General features: G+C 45.1%; 1 protein-coding gene and 1 pseudogene across 1 annotated transcript in view; one reads left to right on the forward strand and one right to left on the reverse strand.

Moving 5' to 3' along the window:
* Positions 1-12243, forward strand: part of LOC6600077 (potassium voltage-gated channel protein eag) — a 37446-nt gene extending 25203 nt beyond the window's left edge. Inside the window, exons 7-16 of the mRNA XM_026989291.1 lie at positions 1673-1769; positions 1843-2189; positions 2259-2414; positions 2513-2585; positions 3565-3764; positions 6173-6425; positions 6508-6932; positions 8965-9252; positions 9688-9705; positions 10984-12243. Of these exons, the coding sequence (XP_026845092.1) occupies positions 1673-1769; positions 1843-2189; positions 2259-2414; positions 2513-2585; positions 3565-3764; positions 6173-6425; positions 6508-6932; positions 8965-9252; positions 9688-9705; positions 10984-12243 (3117 nt within the window). The remainder of the gene's footprint in view (positions 1-1672; positions 1770-1842; positions 2190-2258; positions 2415-2512; positions 2586-3564; positions 3765-6172; positions 6426-6507; positions 6933-8964; positions 9253-9687; positions 9706-10983) is intronic.
* A 4985-nt stretch (positions 12244-17228) lies between these two features.
* LOC6600075 lies at positions 17229-18671 on the reverse strand (annotated as a pseudogene).
* Positions 18672-19587: the final 916 nt, after the last annotated feature.

Raw genomic sequence — 19587 nt, forward strand, 5'->3', positions numbered from 1 at the left:
CCCAAGACTCGGCTGAAACTCCCTGCCATCCAGCACTTGCATAGTCCTCAAACACAAAAAACTGGAACTTTTTGTACCCCCCCTGCTCTCCTACCTTGCCACACCACCAACATTTTGTCAGACGGCGACTTGAACATATATTTTTGACGAGAAAGAGGAGGACTTTGCCAGGCCTTAGAGTGCCCATCACTCAATGCGTGGGGCATATATGGCATATGGAATGCCCCATGCCACACAAAGCAGTTGCCGTCGTCGTCGTCGTCGTCGCTTGTCTGCTCAAATTGTGCCTATTTCCGTCAAGAAGATGTTAAAATTTTCGCGTAAATTGCGCTCAGCCCAAGTTGCCTCATATGTGGCCTCTGGGTGCCTCTCTGTTTTCTTCCAAACCAATGTTGCTATTTCTTGTTCCGTTCTTGTTTTAGTTTTCAGGTTGAGGCACAGTTTTCGTTCTCTTATTGTTTAATGATATTCTGCCGTAGGAGGACGAGTACTCGTATTTTTTGCAAGTCCTCTTTAGTTGTCACAACTTTAAGATTAACATTGCAGAGAGCTCCTCTGGGGCACAAACAATGGAGTTCGAATATTCACAGAAGAGTGCTGAAACAAAGGAGGGAATTTCTCAGAGGTAGAAGAAACCAAAGCAACGAAAACTTGTTGGATTGATCAAGGGATACTCTGATATTATTGAATATTATCGATTACTTCGAATCGATAATTTAAACTAATTATATAGTCTATAGTCTAAGGTCGAATAGTTCACGATCTTGAGACATGCTGCTGGAACCGGCAACATCTGACTCAATGCTTTTGGTATATAATAATAAGCATATAATAAGCTTTTTTCATGTAGCAACATCTGAGGTCTTCCCGATGGAAGAGTCCCATCCAAAACACCTCTTTTAATGGCTCTGTTGCTTAAAGCAAACGCCTCGCAAAGCCACACTTGCACTTGTCCGGGATCGTATGAGGCTCGAGTGCAAGTCAAGAAATCAGACAATGCTATTTGCCAGAAATTAACGTTAAGACTGGGAGGTAAAGAGACAGGCAGGTGGCAGTTGGAAGCAGGAAGGAGGCAGAGGCAGAGGCAGACAAGTGCACACACATTTACATGACCAAGTGGCTTCTCAGACAGAGGCTGCTCTCCAGCCCTCCTTTGAACACCATTCTACCCTTAGCCGTATTCGAGCCTGAGCTTTATGGGGACTGGGGCTGGAACTGGGGCGGGGCGAGAGGCTGCTATGTTTTATGTGCTTAAATTAATATGCTCAGCTTCGTAGCAGAGGCAGAACACACAGGAAGGGAGGCAGGATGGCAGAATGGCAGGGCAGACAGACGTGTGTAATACAAGCAGCCCCCCACCCAAGCCCCGCCATGATAAGAGGCTTGTAACTGCCACTTGGGGCAACTGTTGAGAAAGCAACAATGGGCCAACTGTTGCTCCTGCAACGAAGATTCAGTGCTGCGAATTACAGCGAAAATCTTCCGTGACAAAATCTACAGGAGCCCGTTCCCGTTCCCATTCCCTTCCCAGACTATAGACAATCCAATCTTCAATCCATACTTTTCCTATGACAAAAATACGAGTAGTACGGCTAACCTTAGCCCCGCCCTTGTGTGGAAATCTTTCACTGTAAGAACTTGATCGATATGTCTCTGTTGATATGTCTTACAGGTGCCATACAATGTAGCGTTTAAAAATAAAACCTCAGAGGATGTTTCCCTTCTCGTGGTCGATTCCATAGTCGATGTTATATTCTTTATAGATATTGGTAAGTTGCGGCTCTCTACAGGTATGGAAATCCTTTGGCAATAACTGGTTCCTTCCCCCTCAATTATGTTCAGTTTTAAACTTCCACACCACGTTTGTGGGCCCGGGCGGAGAGGTGGTCAGCGATCCGAAGGTGATACGGATGAACTACCTCAAGTCGTGGTTCATCATCGACCTGCTCAGCTGCCTGCCATATGACGTCTTCAATGCGTTCGACCGGGACGAGGACGGCATCGGGTCCCTGTTCAGTGCCCTCAAGGTGGTGCGCCTCCTGCGGCTGGGTCGGGTTGTGCGGAAGCTCGACCGCTACCTGGAGTACGGGGCTGCCATGCTGATCTTGTTGCTCTGCTTCTACATGCTGGTGGCGCACTGGCTGGCCTGTATTTGGTACTCGATTGGGCGCAGCGATGCGGACAATGGGGTAAGGCCCCTTGCCATCTGTATCTCTGAAGGATAATCTCTATTTTTCTTGAATGTTGCCCCATCAAAGATCCAATACAGCTGGCTGTGGAAGCTGGCGAATGTAACGCAATCTCCGTACTCTTACATCTGGAGTAATGACACGGGGCCGGAGCTGGTGAACGGGCCGTCGAGGAAGAGCATGTATGTGACGGCCCTGTACTTCACCATGACCTGCATGACCTCGGTGAGCGGGGCACAGCCCTGAACCAGACTCAAGCTAACCTCAAATGGATTCCTCAACTCTCTCTCTCTCTCTCTTTGTATTTCTCTACCCATCCACAGGTTGGCTTTGGCAATGTCGCCGCGGAGACAGACAACGAGAAGGTGTTCACCATCTGCATGATGATCATTGCAGGTGCTGTGTCCTTAACACGTTCCGTTGCCGCGTCCAAGTTTCTGAATACCCCGCACACGCGTCACGCTTTTAAATAGAACTCGATACCGATACCAATCTCGATTCTGATTCCGATTCTCGCAATCATTATTTAAAAGCTAAGCAATCAATTTGCGCCGCTAGAACTAATAAACTGCTCCAGTTGGTATAGCCTCATTTAGCCAATCACAGTTCGACACACTCTGTAGCCATTTCGATGTCCATGTATCGCTCTTTCAGCATTTATCTACATACCTCGAATGACTGAACTGTCCTGTCCATCCCGTTCCTTCATCGGCTCTGTCGTCATCCAGTTGCACACCGTTCTTCGTCATGTGTTAACTCTATACTCGTTACATGTACACGTTACTCGTTACACGTTACACGTTACACGTTAGTGTAATCTGTGCTGTTACTCTTGGCTCATTCTAGGCAAACGCAATATCTGTTTCCTCATTCCTTCACCTCTCACTCTGCCTGAGATACTGCGCAGGCTCAGCATTCGATCAGCCAAAGGGGGGCTACGACCTCAGAGAATGCTGCGCCTATACAGTCCCTTGCAGACTTCCACCTCATTTGTGCCCATATTCCGGCTCTTTTCATCCCATTTGCGTGCTAGTCCAATCTGTGGCATTTATTAACGTTCTAGTTGCGCACCTGTGCGTCTATATTTTTTCACAGCGAGTAGTGGAATCGGCGAGTATCAGCGCACACTGATACATACATATATACTGCCTATATTTGTCCTTCCCATAGCACACTTACACCTAACACCTTACATCGACACATCCAGTCCAGTTTTATCTAGCTGTGTGTCTAAAATGTATCTACAACAAGAAAGAAACTATTCAAATCGAGCTCTCTGTACACACCCAGCTTAATCTTAATTATCACACTGTCTCTCTCTCTCTCTCTCTCCCTCTATCTCTCTATATATAAATAAATTTGGTTGCGTTTATAGCTCTGCTGTATGCCACAATCTTTGGTCATGTGACCACCATCATACAGCAGATGACCTCAGCGACGGCCAAGTACCACGACATGCTCAACAACGTGAGGGAGTTCATGAAGTTGCACGAGGTGCCCAAGGCCCTCAGTGAGCGCGTGATGGACTATGTTGTCTCTACGTGGGCCATGACCAAGGGTCTGGACACCGAGAAGGTGAGTAGTTCGTAGTGGGTTCACATCCAGACGTATCCGAGGCATGCCTTTCTGATGGCTGTCTATACGGGAGATCCCGATCCCCCAGAGCAATGACTCCATTAGATCAAACAGATCTTAGTCTCAGGGGCTGCTTGAGCCTTTCATATTGCCAGCCAGCTTTTTGCTACAAGCTTCATTCCCAATGCATAGAATCATGGTGAGAGAAGGGACTTACTTTCTACATTCATAATCATTTAGTTAGTCCCAAATTTTTGGGAGCTCCTAAGAATGGTAGAAATACCTACCCAATTACTTTAGGTAGCTAAATTCTATAGCCTATAGCACTTCAGCCTATCACTCTTTCTATCGCAACCTTGGCATATATACACACGCTAATGAATACATTATTCATGCACTCACTACTTTTACTCACTCACTCACTCGCTACTTATTACTGACGAATCGTCGCTATCATCCATTTCTCATACTTTCTCACAGTTCTTCACACCTTTTTCCCCCTTTACTCGACACATAAGGCACTTGACTTTTTACTTTCCATGTCCATACTTTTTCATCTTTCAGTTGAACTACTCGCTAACTTACGGCTAGTGACGATTCGCCAGCGAACATGCCACTCGTCGTAAGTTTTGTTTCTTCTCTGGTTTTGACCACCAACATCTGCCACATCTGTCGTATTCCGCTAGTGTATATGTAACATTCACTCACAGTTTTATTACTCGCTACTCGCTAGCCTATCACTCGCATCTCGCCCTCGCTAGTCTTCATAGCCCGATGTACAGATACACCAAACATACATAGAAACACACTACACATATTATCTCTCTCTCTCCTTACCTCTCTGTACTCTGTCCAGTCCTCTCGACAAATCCGCTTTGGGCGCTGCTTTTCCGCTTTGCTTTCCTTTTGCTTTTATTTTGAAGCCGCTTCTCGCATTATTAGGCCTAAGATCAGAAACGCTTTGCCAGGGTGCCAGGGTGTCAGGGTGCCACGGAAAGTGCTTTTCCCGAAAAAACAGAGAAAGCCCACTCGTACTCCTACTTATTCGTATTCATAAACTGTTCGAGAACCCATGCAGCCCACCCACCCACAGATGCAGGTCCGAGGTAAGCTGTCTGTGGGTTCATATAAAGTGTGTACATATGTATCTGGAAACTGTCTAAGTATCCCTCGCATAATTTAAGCTCTCTCTCTCTCTCTTTTAAACTAACAACAATTTTTGACTAAAACTTTAGCTAATCGATCGAAATCTGTGTGTTCTCCACGTGTTTGTGTTTGCCCGCGAGCGAAATCCGGGCCAAAACGAAAAGCGTCCGTCAAATTCATGCCTTTAGATGAACTTGAACCAAACAGCGCAGCGCCCCCTCCTTGTCTCCTTTCCTCCACTCCCTCTTCCCAGTTCCTTGCCTTACCACCACCCACCCATCATCTGGAAGGGGGTGCGTGCGCACCCATCAATCTGATATAAAAACGTGTTTGGTTCAACTGATAACGAGAGTTTACCCAACCAATCGAATGCCAAATAAACTGACCTTTATACCTATTTCGTTGACTGTAGTTTGTGCCGCAATTAAGTTTCCCCAACTAGGCCCCTCCCCCTTGCCCCTTCACTAGTCCCAAAAGCACGGCTGCTTCCGTGGGGGGAATCTCCACGAAGCAGCCCCCAAGCACTCAACACACACACTCACACAACGACACAGACAGTCACAGCAACACACACATGGAAAGACAGATAGACAGACACACCCACACGCACAAACTTGTTCAATATTGTATGTGTCTATGTGTTGTACGTGTCCGTGTGTGTCTCGATAGCCACTCGAGAGCGAATCAACTCTCCAAAGACACATCCCGACAATAAGAGACCGCCGGGCTGCCACACTGCTGATAAAATGTACCCAAGAAGATGTCCATTATTTATTAATATCTTAATAGGAATTTGAATAAGAATACACTCGATAGAAGCACACGGTACTTATTCGTTGGCGACTACTCGTTCGTTGTCATTTTCAAAAAGGATGTCAGTTATCAGTACATGTATTTATGGTACACCCGATTCGATTCTAAATGCATAGAGTTCTAGTAAAGGTTTAATTCCTGGATTACTTGCCTGGGATACCCAATAGAATAGTCTGGTCATTTCGGGCAACAACTAATTGATTCAGGTGGCAACCGTGGCTGGTCCTGGTCCGTACATAAAGCACATGTGTATGTCCTAGTCAAATTTCTTCAGCTGAATCTGAACTACCACCGATATAGGGTTGAGGCCCACCCAAAGCCAAGTCAGAGCCCCCTAGAGACGGTTGGTTAACACAGTCCACACTCAGACCCAGACCAATCCAATCCAATTCGAAACCAATTCGAACCCAATGAGAGAATGCCACTCGCAACTCATTCACAATTCGCAGGTACTAAACTATTGTCCGAAAGATATGAAGGCTGACATATGTGTTCATCTAAATCGCAAAGTATTTAACGAGCATCCGGCATTTCGTCTGGCCTCGGATGGTTGTCTCCGCGCTTTAGCGATGCACTTCATGATGTCCCATTCGGCGCCCGGAGATCTGCTCTACCACACCGGCGAGAGCATCGACAGTCTCTGCTTCATTGTGACAGGAAGCCTGGAAGTGATACAGGACGATGAGGTTGTGGCAATATTGGGTAAGCTATATCTCCAATTCTATACCAGTTTGCTTCCCCCCGATTCCACCTCCACTTTCGATTCGTTTCGATTCCATTACAGGCAAAGGCGACGTCTTCGGCGATCAATTCTGGAAGGACTCGGCCGTTGGCCAGAGCGCGGCCAATGTGCGCGCTCTGACCTATTGTGATTTGCATGCCATCAAACGTGATAAATTGCTCGAAGTCCTCGATTTCTATTCGGCATTTGCGAATAGCTTTGCACGCAATCTGGTGCTCACCTACAATCTCAGACATCGACTGATTTTTCGCAAGGTGGCCGATGTGAAGCGCGAAAAAGAATTGGCCGAACGGCGTAAGAACGAGCCGCAATTGCCCCAGAATCAGGACCATCTCGTTCGCAAGATCTTCTCCAAGTTCCGGCGCACCCCCCAGGTGCAAGCCGGCAGCAAAGACCTTGTCGGTGGCGGCACGGGCTCTGGTCAGAGCGATGTCGAGAAAGGCGACGGCGAGGTGGAACGCGTTAAGGTTGGTACAAGAGCATATTCGCCTCTCTCTCTCTCTCTCTCTCTCTCTGTCTCGCTGTGCATTCTGCTTTCGATGTGTTCCGTTATATGCTTTCCGTTATCGTTATTGTTATCGTTATCGTTATCGTTATTGTGTAGCGCGCTCTTTGTGTTTCACCTTTAGTTTACGTAATTTCTTGTTGTTGTTCACAGATTTACTTTCTTTGTATCCTTCTGCAGAGGTTGTATCCTAAAAAGATCCTCATATAGAGTTTCTGCCAGCATGTCCGATAGTTTAACTATACATATGTATGCCTTGTAAAGCGCTTATATTGATCAAATGCGGCTTATCTGTCGAGACCAACAGGATCTCCTTTTCATGTATCTATAATAGAGCCCTGCCTGAGTCCAGAGTATTCGTAAATTCACGGCTATATTCATGCCTTTAATGTCTTTAATGCTTTCGATCATTGCCTCCCCTCAGTCAGATTCACATCCCCTCGGATCACTAGAAACTGAGTTCTCCTTAATTATTCTAAGCATACTACAGAGTTCAATGCGAATATTGTTCTTTTATTTGGCGTAAAACATTTTCCAGCTGTATCTCAATTACATTTTCATCAGTGTAAAGTAAGACACACACAAATAGGTACATATTTTTAGGCAGAGGACAAAACAAATAACAAAGAGAGTGAGCGAGAAAGAAAAAAACGAAATTTTTGGATCTAACACAGTGGAAAGCACGTACAGTCAGTTTTGGGCGATTCGATATAACGCTGTCAGTCGATAAATTCGTATTGAAGAGAATGCATTGAACATTTGGAAGATTAATAGCCCTGCCACAGAAAGTTTAGTTAAAAATGTCTCTTCAGCATTTTGAAATTTCGATGAATCTTCAAGGCTATTTATGACTTCGGTCCCCGAAGAGACATGTATGTATCCTGATGTTTGTTTCCTTTTACTTTACTTTCGTTTAGTTTGGTTTTTTTGAAGCTCACACTGAGAGTACACATCCCGAAGCTATGCCTTATTTTGTTTGTATTCTGTTTCCGGCCCTGTTTGTGTTCGTGCTAAACCGCATATCCAGTTAACCAAGTAATCAAACTAACATTTCTTTCGAAGCATTGTCGTTAGCTATGTAACTATCCACAATTACACAAAGCTCCAGCCACAGCCACAGCCACACTGCCCCCAGGCGATCCGCAGGCACAGGCGGAACCACCAGACGTGGCCAAGTGGAAGGTGAAAGGTGGAAGGTGGTAGATGGAAGGTGGCAGCCACCGCTGTGGCTGGTGTGTTAGTTCTAGTTGATAATAGTTTTTCTTGAATCGTTGAATTGCTTAACCGATTAATTATTTACCAATGATACCAATGTGATATCTGTATTAAAAGTGACTTATGCTCGTTGTGTGTTTTTCTTTGTCTTTGTCTTTGTCTTTCTTGACCATGCTTTCGCATAACTGTTTCCATAACTCACCACTCAACCACCTCACTGGATATAACTCACCACCACCCAACACACACCCACACCCACACCCACACCCACACATACACATGCTTTGCCACACAACTGTACCGTGCCGCGGTCTCAAACTATCTCCATCTCTGTTCTTTACATGTTGTATTTGGTTTTTGCTTACTTTTCAATTATGTTCTCTTCTGCTGTACAAAATTGACTGTGAATTTGGCTGAATTGAAATCGCCTTAACCTCAAATTGAACCAAAATCAAAATACTAACGGAAAATTCTATATTATTTCCCTTCTCCCAACACACACACACACACATACAAAACTTTGCCAAATGAAACCGCAACTCCTTTGAAACTCCTTTCCCATTCGGCGATTTCCAACACACAATTTTTCCCTCTCTCTCTCTCTCTCTTTCTCTCTCTCTCTCTATCTATCTATCTATGTATCTTCTTTCTCATGTCTTCCTGCTTTTGTCAAAATATCTTGCGCTCGACCATCCCACCAAACAAATGCTCGTTAAATCTAAACAAAACCAACAACAATCTACAACCTACAACCAACAATCAACAACATATACAAGAAGCTACCAGCCAAATTGACATTAACCGAGGACTCACGCATCCTAACGACCGCCGCCGTACCATCACCATCGCCATCACCCTCGCCCTCATCGGGTCCACCATCTGCGCGGAGTACCCGTGCCAGCAAGTGGGGACGCCTTCTGGGCAGTTCAAGCGTCGATTCAGCTAGCGACACTAGCGCCAAGGTAGCCGTCTCGAGAAGTTTGAGCGCCCGCGAGAGTCTCCGTGAGAGCACTGCCCAGGCGCGGCAGAGTAGTACTTCGAGTAGCAATGGTGGACAAGGCAACAAAGTAATTACCGTTAATCGCTAACACTTAACTGCTCAAGGCTCAACATAAACAACACATAGAAACATGAAACAGTTCGAAGATTAATTTTACAATTACATATCTATACTTTGGATTTTTAATTTGATTTGATAATTTGATAATTCATAACAATCTAAACACACACACACAAAAATACCCCCACTAAAACACACATACACAGATATACGTAAATATTAATTCGATTGTCTATCTTGGGTTTCCATTTTTAATAATAACTCTGTCTGTCTTTTTTTTGCCATTCGTTTGCTCTTCCCCCGTTTTGAAATCCGTTAATAAAAACGAATCCGATTGCGCGACTCGCTACTCGCCACTCTTTACTCGCTCATTTTGCGTACCATTTCGTTAATTCTTATTTCTGATCAACCATTGATAATTGTTCAACATCCAATTGAAAAGCATTTACAATTAAGCAAAGTAAGTTCTCGAACAATTAGTTTGGTTTACTGTTATGTTAGTTGGCTTTCCCACACTCCAGCACAAGATTGACTGCGATCGATTAGCGATAAGCGAAAGGGCGGGCATAAACAATCGTTGGCGGTCCTTGGAAATAGATATTCCGATAACCGATATGTATTTATGACTTTTTCGATTGCTCTCGAACTGTTATGTGGTTGAATCGGTGACGATCTTTCGAAATGCATCAACCTACTTCGATAACAGTAGAAATTAATCGTAGTTAACGTATCTAGCTTCGATGTATGACCATATGGCGCTATATTTCGAACTTAAAGGATACGTGTCTTAAGTGATGTTATTGCCGTTGCTAAGCAATGTATAAAATATCAGCCACAGTATCGCTAACTGGCCCGCCCCGCTAATCGGCCAATTGTAATGTAGTGCGCACCACGCCCACCCAAATACGCCCTCACACACACACACACACACACACACACACACACACACACGCATACACAGACACCTGCCTTTAGAATGATGACTGCCGATTGCTGATTCTGAAACCAATTGATATGTTTTCTATTCTTCCGTTTATCGTTGACTCTTTTTCTCGTGCAACACAAAAAACAATAAATAACAAAAATCAAATTTTGAACAACCCACAAACATTGCTTGCCTTGCAACAACAACAACAACAACAATAACAACAACTGCAATTAACAAACCAAACAAAAAAACTTCAACAACAATTCAAAAATGATTCCGAATTGGGCTGCAAATCGAACGAACTACTTGCTACTCTGAAACCCTGCCACACAACCGATTGGAAACCAAATTGCACCATCCGCCTTTCGCACTGCAACAATCGAAACATCTGCAACAACAACTCTGAACAACCAACAACAAACTGAATGAATGCTTCAACAAAAACCAACCCGAAACCAACTTTTGCAACTAACCCAAAACAAAAAAACAACAACAAAATCAAAATCAAATCTAAACCGAAAAACAACCTTAACACTTTTCTCACTTTTCTCCCCCAACCGAACACAACTGTACCTCAATCTCAACCTCAACCTCAACCTGCTGCCTCGACCTGAACCTGAACCTCTGCCTCTGCCTGTAACCTCAACCTCAACCTCTTTCTGCCTGAATCTGAATCTGAATCTTTACCTGTCCAATGCCCACGCCTTCGCCTTCGCCTACGCCTCCGCCTCTACCTCCGCATCTGCATCTGCATTGGCATTGCCACCTGCATCCATCCTGCCACATCGTTCCATTAAACGTCACCTTCAGGTTTTCCCAAAGGCGCCCAAGCTGCAGGCGAGCCAGGCGACGCTCGCCCGCCAGGACACCATCGACGAGGGCGGCGAGGTGGACTCCTCTCCACCCAGTCGCGACAGCCGTATAGTCATCGATGGAGGGGCGGCCTCGGCTACCGTGGCGGCCACTGCAGCAGGAACGGCAGCGGCAGCGGCAGCGGCAGCGTCAGGAGGTGCGGCAGTCACAGGCCCTGGCTCATCTGGTTCTGGAGGAGGGGCCGGAGCAGTGACGGCGCTGGTGAAGGGAGAGCGCAACCTGGCCCTGGAGCGAGAACGCCAGATTGAGATGGCCAGCTCGCGGGCCACCACCTCGGACACGTACGACACGGGCCTGCGCGAGACGCCGCCCACGCTGGCGCAGCGAGATCTCATCGCCACCGTCCTGGACATGAAGGTGGATGTGCGGCTGGAGCTGCAGCGCATGCAGCAGCGGATAGGCCGCATCGAGGACCTGCTGGGCGAGCTGGTGAAGCGGCTCGGACCGCAGCAGGGGGGGGACAACAGCAGCGGCCAGACGACGCCCGGCGACGAGATCTGTGCGGGCTGCGGCGCGAGCGGCGTCGCGGCAGGTCCAGGAGCAGGACCAGGGCCAGGACCGGGGACAGGGACAGGGCCTGGGCCGGGCACGCCCACGACCCCGGCCACAGTTACGGTCACCACGCCCGTAGACACTGTGATAACAATCTCATCCCCCACGTCAGCAGCGGCACCAGGGGCTGGGGCTGGGGCTGGGGCTGGGGCTGGCGCTGGCAGCGGTCTACTAAATCCAGGCGTCCCAGTTGTGTCGAGCGCGGGAGGCAACGGCCTGGGGCCACTGATGCTCAAGAAGCGACGCTCGAAGAGCAGGAAAGCACCGGCGCCTCCTAAGCAGACACTCGCCTTGGCCGGCGCGGCCTCAACGACCACAACTCTGACGGGCGCCGCTGGATCTGGTACGACGAGCGTGGCAGCGTCAGCGTCACCTGCAGCGGCAGCGGCAGCAGGGGCAGGCTCTCCCAGCGGTGCTTCTCCAACGGAACTGCTGCACCTGCGGCTGCTCGAGGAGGACTTTACGGCGGCCCAGCTGCCGCCCTCGACACCAACAGCCACGACCCCGACATCATTGGCCACGCCTCCGGCCAGCGGCACGCCAGCGGCGGGAAGTGCCACCACCTCGCCCACGGGCCCGCCACCCACGCTACCAACGACCACAGGCAGCAGCGGTCCAAGGAGCGGCAAACGGGAGTTCCTCTAGCCCAAGATTCTGTTGCGGCATCAGTCTTCGGCTCCGGCTCCGGCTTCGGGTTCAGCTTCGGCTTTGGCTTCAGCTTCCGCGGAGAACATGGAGAGCATGGAGCAATAAAATAAGCCACTAGGGGGAGAGGGATGCTCCCGGCCATGCCCATGCCCACGCCCACGCCTATGCTAGTTAGACTAAATATATATTAAGATAATTAATGCTGTAACCTGTAACCTCAAGAGCTAGACTTACCTCCAAAAAGCTCACTGCTCCAACATGTATCTCTCTCTCTATCTTGCTCTGAATCTATCTCTCTCTCTCTCTATCTCTCTCTATGTCTCGATGTAAGAATACCTTTCCATAACTCGTATCTCGCTTTTCTCTCACCGAACTAAACACACACACACACACACACACTGAATGGAAGTGCTCGATACTTGATATTCGATACTTTAGCCCATTAGCCGATCCGCGATGATTAGCGATAGCGATAGAGATAACGATTACGATTAAGGCAGAGCATATTGCTTACGATTTTGCTACATTTACTGCAATTATTTACCTTTATACATGTACACGGATATACTAAAGGGGATAGGGATATTACGTAGATAACGTCACAGATGGACAGACAAGGATGATACGCAGATACGGTTAGTTGTATATACATGGATAACTTTGTGATAACTGCTGAAGTGCGAAGGGAGGCGAACAAAACAGAAAGAAAGAAACGAGGAAAGCTAACGACAGAGATCGATCAATGCCCGTGAATTGTAAATAGCATATAGCATAGCCTATACTCATCCTGCGAATAGCCTAGGATTCGGATTCACACACACACACGCCCAAACCCTCCCCCCCCCCCAAGAGAGAGCTGGAGGAGAAGATCCCAATGGGGATTGATATGTACATACATGCAGACATACTCGTATGGGTATCTGGCCCGTCCTATTACTTAACGAAAACTCGAATGAAGAGAGAAACTCGGATTGAAGAGCACCAACCACTCTCGCAGCACTCGCACTACTCGCTTGGCTCTCCTGTAGGCTTAGGCTCGTAGGTAACTCAACGAAGATACTCAAGAATGGAGGACGAAGCTCCGCTCCCAGTACGAGATATACTCACCAACACACAAGACACACACTAACAAAAAGTTGCGACAATCGACAGACCTAAGAAAAGAAAATAAGAAACTAAGAAAAAGAAACAGAATAGGAAACTACCTTTTAAAGAAAACCTCTTCAAATAAAAGAGCAAACAGAAAAACTAAAATTTGTATAGAGCTTGTAAATATTTGAATTACGAATACTATTTGAAAACCATACAGACATACACTCACTCTCAGACCTACACATATTTTGTGATACAAAAATTAGCTGAAAATAGTACCCAAAAATAACATAAATATTTGTTAACGCTTATACCCGAAGCAAAAGCAAGAGGAGGGCGCAAAGAACATTTGTTAGATAACTATGCTCTATGTAGCATAGATCAAACTAGAATATATTGTATAATGGTACGGATATCGCAAAGATGCAAGTATACAATTACTAATTGAGATGTGTCCTGAGCAGTTGAAAAGTTTAAAGGCAAGGTTTCATTACGTTTAAGTCGCCAGAGTCGCAGTCCACTCGAAGTTCGTTCTGTTCCTGTTTGGGGTTCGATTTTGCCGTACATATACTCCTACTGTTGAGGTCGGTAGCAGACTTCCCATTCCCTCCCAAAGCAATACGAATACGAACTGTCTTCCTGCCATTGCTGGAGGTGTGGGGGTGGGTGTCTGGGGATATGGGTTGGGTTGGGTTGGGTTGGGTTGGGTTGGGTTGGGGCTGCTGCAGATACTCGTGCTAGTTACTTAGTTTTAGTGCGATTAGTAGTTTTGTTCGATTCGATTCGACAGCATTTTCATTCTGAAATCGGAAATCACACAAACACACACACACACACATATATATATATATATAAATCCAATACTCCAAAATGAATCAAAAAATTTAAATAGGAATAGCGAAAAACCAATTTGTTGCATACGCTTAGGCGCTCATTTCTAGTCGAAAGTTGAACGAATGTAGGACTCAGCGGGGTCAAACTGTATATAGATTTTTTTTTAAATATAAATATAGCTATTAGTTATTTATTACTAGGCGAACCGAACTAACCAGAAGAAGGAATGAGCCACAGACTCGGTCTGACTGGTGAGCCCAGCAATATGTATTAGTATTTCGAGGGCCCTTGTTGAGTCGGGTCTGATGGTAGACACTTTATATACATCTTAGACTGGGATTTTAAACTCATTAAAGGCTTCCTCTACATCCACCTCTTTACCTTTCGCCCGATCGCTTCTGGCCCTTTGTTGGTTTTCTTATGGGTGTCTTTTAGATCTAAACTACACAGAGCCTTATACATTTATGAAACAAGCAACTAACCAAAAGCAACTAAAGCAAACAGCAAGAATGAATTCAACAAGCTAGAAACATGAACCTATACTAACATTAACATTAACATTAACATTAGCATTAGCATTAACTTTAATATAAAAAAAACAGACATGAAACAGACGTAAAACTAATACCGAATGTAGGTAAGAAAGGTGCAATTACAATTTTTAGATCAAGCTAAGCGAAAACGCGAGCAATTTAGTCGAAATTTATATTGAAAAATTTATATATGTACGAGTATGCATACCCATACAGACGACGAATTGCGAGTACACACACATTCAGACAGAGATGTACATATATACTCCCAAGCCGGCACACAACACTACACACACACACACACACACAGAAATGTCTAATGGTGATGTTCTTGCCTTCACTTTCGCCTAAAAAACGCCCCAATTCAGTCTGATATATATATAAAGAAGAAGGAGAGAAGGCAGACGAAGGTCCGTTCGGTTAGAAGAGCCAAAGAAACTGATGTAGTCGTATGAATATATAGATAACATACACGTATATATGCTTATACATACATACATATGTGTATATATGTGTGTACGAGTATTTTCAAGATTACCTCTAGTTACACCTAGAACGAGAACGAGAACAACCTAACAAAATTAAGCTTTTATACGCCAGAATTTTTTTCTAAGAAAAATACAAACAAACAAAATACTCAAGAATATACATAAAAAATACAAAATAAAAAATCAAATAAAAGCCAGAGAAGAGAGAACACGCCACTCAATTAAACAAGAATACCGTAAATGAAATTTATTTAATTATACAATACAAACAAAATAGGTCAGGAATGATATACATACATAGACGAAAGCCTTAACCCAAAAAAAGAAAAAGAAAAAGAAAAAAAAAGAAAACAGAGAAAAATAATTAGTCGCGCCTCGTTTTTGTTTTTTATTTTGTAAGTTCCACAGCAAAGCTAAGCAAAGAAAACCAAAAGTACGAGTACTATATACTAAATATGTACCGAAAAAATACCAAACCAAACAAGCAACTAACTTAGCATTATGCTCTAGATTCTAGAACAAAGAACCAAAATTTTACAACAACAAAAAACAACAACAACAAAAACAAGAACAAAAGCGAGAAAGCAATGTCAAACCTTTTCCACCAATTTGAGAAGCATAGTTGTTAAAATACCTTTAAAATACCTATAAAATACTGAAAACGATTTCGTACACGCGCCCTTTTGTTTTTAAAACGTCGTAAAGCTGCCTATTTATATATTTACAAACAAACGAAGAGAAAAACCAAAATACACTTAACTACAAATTAAACAAAGAACAACCAACAAAAAAAAAAAAAACAAATAAAAAATAAAAAACAAAAAACGAGAAAAAGGTACATATTAAAATAGCTAAATTGCAAGTAAAGTGAGGCAAAACAAAGCAAAAAAAAAACAAAACGAAAACAATTAAAAATAGTTTGAAATCAATTGAGTTTTTATTAAATTACGCCCGAACTTAGTGAATCCAGAAAAAAGGCTTTGCTGATCAGATTTACAGCTGTATACACACTCAGATTTATATATACAATATATACCTACCTACATATACATATGTATGCATAGTGGGTATGTTTATCCCAATTGAAGCTTTCTAGGGAGTCAGAGAACAAGCCCAAAATCGAGAACATAAATAGTTGTAATGTTTATTTGAGAATCGATGGATTAATTCCTGTAATTAGTATATGTACAGTTACATACTTGATTATTGCCCTACATTATTCGAGCCCCCCACACACACACACACACTCACACACAAACACTCATATTTGAGGTTAGTAAAGATCGAGCGAATCTTAAAAGTAACAACCCCCTAAAAAAGAAGAAGCAAAAAACAAATAATTTGCAACATTTGCAGAAAGCTAAAACACAATACGCGAATGAAACAAAGACAAGAAAAGAGAAATACATACATAAATGTTTTTTAAAAAAAACCCCAAAATATTGTTCTCTATCACGGGCGAATCATTTCACTTACGGTAAGTTTTAACCTCAAGAAGGTCATCGATCAAGCTCAAATTTTTGCTTTTCTTACCATTGAAACCATTAGGTAAAATATAGGTAGATGGGCATGCTCATGCTCACGACAAGTTGTCTTTTGCTTGCTTTCCTTCCTTTCCAGAGTTGGAAAGGGAAATGGAGATTAATAATCGCCCCCTCAAAAGGATCAACTCTAGGATATCTGTATGTATATCTGTATATCTGATATGTATTTTGTGAGCTGAGTGCAGACTGACAGACCAAAAACAGATACCACTCACCGAAGACATCACCCATTAGAGCGGATTCCAAACAGATTACGAACCCGTGTGGGAACCGTCGTGCTCCAGTCCCCATTTCAGATTCAGATCAGTTCACATTTCTGTTCTTTCCGGGCTCTGTCCTCTATTTTTACAATAACTCACGGGGTTCAATTAGGCCCGCTCAATATGCGATCGGTGATTCCCCGTCAAAGTCAAAGCTCCTCCGCCATTCAATTAGGTCGGGTCAGGGCTTATCTGAATCCTCCACAGTGGGATTTGTAAGTACAATTAACATTACGCATACCGTATCGTATCGTTTATTTGGAAAAAAAAAAAAAAAAGACTATGGGCCACCGATATTCGTGTTATCTACAATTCATGACTAATGTTCCACTTTGGGCTGTAAGTCCCCATTGTACTTTTAAGTAATTCATAGCTCGGAGGCGTTTAGTTCTGCAGATTGAACAGCTTCCACAGTCCACAAAGAGCGGCTAGGGAGAGGATCTTCCACAGTGAGAGGGCTCCCAGAACACGCCCGGAGTTCACTGAGGCGAATCCCAAGCGATTGTTGCCCAAATCGAACTCCGTGTAGTGTCGGCCGATGAAAACGTCGCCCAGAATCCAGAAATCAATGTCCTCTATATACGTGATGCCCAGGGTACATCCGCCATCCAATTCCACGAAGTACGCACTGGGCGGGATCTGGAAGGGTACACCGCTGATGGTGATGGTCAGGGTGGGCAAGTATGAAACGGATGCGCAGTCAATCTCTTGATTGACTAACGATACGATCTTCAGATAAGTGGAGTACGGAGCAATGAGCAGTGAGGTGCCCGTATCGGCGACTGCCTGGCAGTTCGTGCACAAAGTAGTGCCGTCAAGAGTGACGCCGTCCATTTGGAACTGCCAGTAGTTCTGGTTGGAGACGGGAGCATAGACGAGTTTGCCGGCATACAGCGAGGCATCGGAGCCGCCCAGGATGAGCTCTCCTCCATAGCTCGCCACCGAGGTGCCATTGGTCTCGAGGTAGAAGGAGAACACGGGCGTATCCACCAGATGATCGGTCAACAAATTGTAGAAGGGCGGCTGAACACCGTCCACGGCATCACTGTTGTAGGCCATGCCAAAGATGCCGTCGAACGAGGAATCCTGCATGCCAGCGCCCGTCTCTGTGATGGCCTCCCCGAAGGTTTGGTTCCGAATTTTCAGTCCAGCCACGGTCACCACATCCGTAGAGAGGATGCCCGCAACGCTGCCCGAGCCATAGCTGATGGAGAAGGGGGTCCCATTGATCTGATACGTGGTGGAATTCGCGGAGGAGTACTGCGAGTGGTTGTAGCAGTCCAGGCTGTAGCAATTCACGCTGGGAATCCACAGATTGGCAGACCCCGTGTCGAACTGCACCATGAAATTCTGAGGCGGCGTTCCTATGCTGATCTCGCCGTAGTACTGAAAATTCATCAGGTTTGAAAGCGTCTCCACAGAGTAGTTTCCAGCGGGCGTAGTACTGGTGCTGTTGATGCTGGTGCTGGTGCTGGTATTGCTCTGCACTAGATTGTATTTCCTCGACACATGCTCGCGTTCGGCCATGAGACTTTGGCGGGTCCGCACATATTTATCCGAGCGGCGCACGGGTATACGATGCAGGGCGGAACATGCTCCTGCCACCAAGCCCAGAAGGGCCAACAGGACCATAGCCTTGCCGTGGGTGTGACCGCTGGTCATGGTCATGTTGCTTCCCCGAATGTCTTCGACTAACTGTTGTGCCGCCATATGTTTGGGCTTTTATAGCGTCGTGGACAAACACTGGCCACAGGATTTTCGTTATCGACTGCGATTGCGGGAATCAATCAAATAGTTTTACGAATGTTCTTCAGATAACGTTTCGTTAATAGTTCAAGACTCCCTATTGAGTCATATGCCATCTAATGCATATGTTCGCAACTCGATCAGTGAGTCAATTAAATTATTTGATGGATTTAGATAGCTGGCAAATAGATAGAGAGTTGGTCAATCATAAGCGAAACCTTGTAAAAAAAAAACCGAGCAATATCGAATGGAACCCAATGGAATGTCTTATAGAAATATCGATCTAAAGAACAGCCTTTTAAAGAAGTCGTTTATCGAACTAGAAGCTATAACTGATCGAGCACTCAGCATCAGAGCGTCAGAGAAATATAAAATGAGGAATCTACGAATCTTTTGATGATGTCGCGTCCCGCTGGGGGCGCCACTGGACGAGAGTACTGCTGTGTACATCTGTAGTTCTGAAGAAGAAAATAAAGTGTTCTTAAAGTGTAACTCTGTGCAAGCATTTCTAAGACCATCATCTGAATATGACCCGCATGGACGCAGAGTGGTTCTGGGACCCTCAGTACATCCAGTTCAAGAGCAACGGCAGTTAGGTAAAGAGGCAGATGATGGGCAAGTGCGTGGATTCCCTGGGAACCAATTCGCATGATCAATGATCAACCCAAAAACCAGAGTTTGTTACCTGCGAAGGAAACAACCCCTAACCGTTGCTCACCCCCAAGCCGGTCAAGCAGGTCATCCCTTTCAAATGAAACCTGCTGTGAAGGTGTCGTGATTGACTCTGTACTTTCTTCGTTCATTTTTTATTGTTTCCGCTGGTCCTTAGACGAGAAGTCGGTCC

This window comes from Drosophila persimilis, unplaced genomic scaffold (assembly GCF_003286085.1).
Source record: "Drosophila persimilis strain 14011-0111.01,24,50 unplaced genomic scaffold, DperRS2 tig00000232-arrow-arrow-pilon, whole genome shotgun sequence".
Taxonomy (NCBI): Eukaryota; Metazoa; Arthropoda; class Insecta; order Diptera; family Drosophilidae; genus Drosophila; species Drosophila persimilis.